Source organism: Mustela nivalis (genome assembly GCF_964662115.1).
Source record: "Mustela nivalis genome assembly, chromosome: 2".
Lineage (NCBI taxonomy): Eukaryota > Metazoa > Chordata > Mammalia > Carnivora > Mustelidae > Mustela > Mustela nivalis.
In genome coordinates, this window is record NC_139021.1 from 187,067,546 (window position 1) to 187,070,377 (window position 2,832).

The following is a 2,832-nucleotide window of genomic DNA, read 5'->3' on the forward strand; positions in this document are numbered from 1 at the left end:
AGGAGCAATGTGCACACGAGACTCGAAGGGGGTGTTGCTGTGGCTCATGAGGTTTCTGTCGCGTCCCTGGGCCGGGGATTCCAAGGCAGGCATTGCACGGGACGGGAGAAGGGTGTAGTCCGTGCTCTCCAGAGAAACCACCAGTAGGAGGTACACATACTTTCGGACTTGTGGTGATCTGTATCTATATCTATTCACACACACATAGATAACATGCACATATATACACATATGCACATGTAATTACATGCATGATATGGTACAATACGGTGTGCATATATGTATGTATCTACTTATGTTCATATATACATAGATTTGGAGGCTTATTATTGGGGAGTGGCTGATGCATTTATGGAAGACAAGAAGCCCCACTACCAGCCGTTTGCAAACTGTAGAACCACAAGACCTGATGGAGTCATTCAGCCCAAGACCAGACTTACAAACCGGGGACAATTTGTAGTCCTCTTCTGAGTCTCCAGCCAAGGAAGCAAACATACCCTTCCTTCCCTTTTTTGTTCCATCTGGCCCTCAGCGCCCCCCTGACGCCCACCCCCACTGGGGAGGAAGATCTATGACCTTCTTTACCCGGCTTGTCCATTCAGATGCTAATCTCTCCCAGACACACCCGAATCCGACCGGCTGTCTGTGTGTCCCAGAGCGCAGTCAGGTCCACACACGAGGCCCACCATGGCAGGAGCCTCCCCTCTGCAATCTGGAGCTGAGACCATGTGGCCTGAGCAGAGCTTCCGGTAGGTTTTCAGGGGCATTTTGTTTGTTTGTTTGCAGGGGCATTTATGATGGAGTTGAGCTGGCTCCCACCTCATGAAAGTCAGCAAGACAAAGATAGAGACTCTGGTTTGGTGTGTGGTCCAGGGGTCTGAGAAGTAACCAACACATCCATTGCACCTTACTGTGTGTTATATTCCAGGAACTCCAAACTTCCAGTGACAGGTGGGCAAAAGCCACAAGTCACTGCGATGTTAGAGAGAACTCATACAGGAATATTTTCTCAATAAAGCTGTGTTTTGAGTCACATAGAAAGAGGGTATTTATAACAGGTGGGATACATCTCATAAGGGTCAGTGGTCAGAGAGCAACAAAGAACACAACTTTAGAGACTGCCAATTTACAGGTTTTTGACCACGAGTATCAAGACTTTCCTGAGGGCTGCCTTGACATCCTTGTTCTTCAGGCTGTAGATGAGAGGGTTCAAGGTGGGGCTCACCGTGGAATAGAGTACAGCCATCACCTTGCCCATCCCGGGGGAGTAGCTGGAGCCGGGGCTCAGATAGGTGTAGATGATGGTGGAGTAGTACAAGGTGACCACGGTGAGATGGGAGGAGCAGGTAGAGAAGGCTCGCTGCTTCCCCTCGGCTGTGCGAATCTTCAGGATGGTGACGATGATGAAGCCATAGGACACCATGGTGAGCAGGAAGTTCAGCATGGCAAAGAAGATGTCGGCCATAACTGCCATGATGTTATTCACATATGTGGAGGAGCAGGAGAGTAACAGCAGAGGGGGGATCTCACAGAAGAAGTGATCAATCACGTTGGGGCCGCAGAAGTTCAGCCGCAACATCAGGCAGGCATTGACGCCAGCTCCTAGCACGCTGATGCCCCACACGGCTCCAGCCAGCACGGCGCACACCCCCGGGCCCATCATGGAGCTATAGTGCAGTGGCTGGCAGATGGCCACGTAACGGTCATAGGCCATAGCGGTGAAGAGCAGCACCTCCCCGGCCACTGACCACGACAGGAAGTACATCTGGGCCATGCAGCCTCTGTAGGAGATGCTTCTCTTCTCTGCCACCAGGATCGCGAGCAGCTTGGGCACCACGGTGCATGCACAGATGATGTCCAGCACAGACAGGTTGACCAGGAAGAAGTACATGGGTGTGTGGAGCCTGGAGCTGAAGGCGATGGCCACAATTATGAGGCAGTTGCCACAGAGGGCCGTGGCATAGAGGCAGAGGAAGAGGATGAAGTAGAGAACATGGAGCTGCGGCCCTTCCGAGAAGCCCTGCAGGATGAATTCCGTCACCCGTGTCTGATTCCTCATGGCCTTTGACCCGTCTGTTCAAGCTCTTTCCTGTTCGGCAGCTGGGCTGGAAAAAAGTGTGTGGAATTAGTGGTCTAAGTGTGGAATAAGTGAATATGCCAGACTCTCCCAGAATTTAATCCTTTCGTATTTCATTAGACTCAGACATCACCGGCTAACAAGCTCCTCTCAGGGAAATGGGCGGGTGTGCTCGCTCTTGCTTCCTCCTGCCGCCACCGCACCCGGGACCCCTGCCCACAAACACCCCACCGCGGCATGACGGCCTCCCGCAGTGGTCCCCCGACCATGCCATGTCCCTGTGAGGCCCTTCAGGAGACGATGCCCAGTGTGCACGGTCGGCCTGAAAGTATCTCCATGTCCTGTCCTGGCCAGGGAGTACCAGGCATTACCCCCTCTTCCACCCTCCGCCCCTTCCTCTGCCCGGTCCCCCCGGGTCCCTTCACATTCCTTGATGAGCTGCCCCAGACATGAGGCAGCAGACATCAGTGGATGTCACACCCGACATGGAGCCTGGGCTCTGCTTAGGGGGACAGAGGATGATGGAGGCAGGAGGGCCGGTGGGAGACCTAAGTCACCGAGGGGGATGAACATGGGGTGCAGGCTGGGAGGTGCAGTCGGGACCAGACTGGGAAGGTCAGAGGGATACAGGCCTTCTTGGAAGCAGGGAGGATCTTACAGGTGAGGGTCCAGGGCAGTCCCTCCAGAAGAGAGCAGAACGGAGGGTTTCCCCGAGGGCCGTGTCGCTGGTTCTGTCCCCGTGACTTCCCCGTCCT

At 54.1% G+C, this 2,832-nt stretch overlaps 1 protein-coding gene across 1 annotated transcript; it reads right to left on the minus strand.

Annotated features, from left to right (window-relative positions):
* Positions 1–1,126: 1,126 nt before the first annotated feature.
* LOC309856649 (olfactory receptor 13A1-like) lies at positions 1,127–2,088 on the minus strand (the record flags this gene model as incomplete). The annotated part of the gene is made up of 1 exon (XM_082717959.1): positions 1,127–2,088. The coding sequence occupies exon 1, from the start codon at positions 2,057–2,059 to the stop codon at positions 1,127–1,129; it is 933 nt and encodes a 310-aa protein (XP_082574085.1). The 5' UTR covers positions 2,060–2,088.
* Between the last annotated feature and the right edge of the window lie 744 nt (positions 2,089–2,832).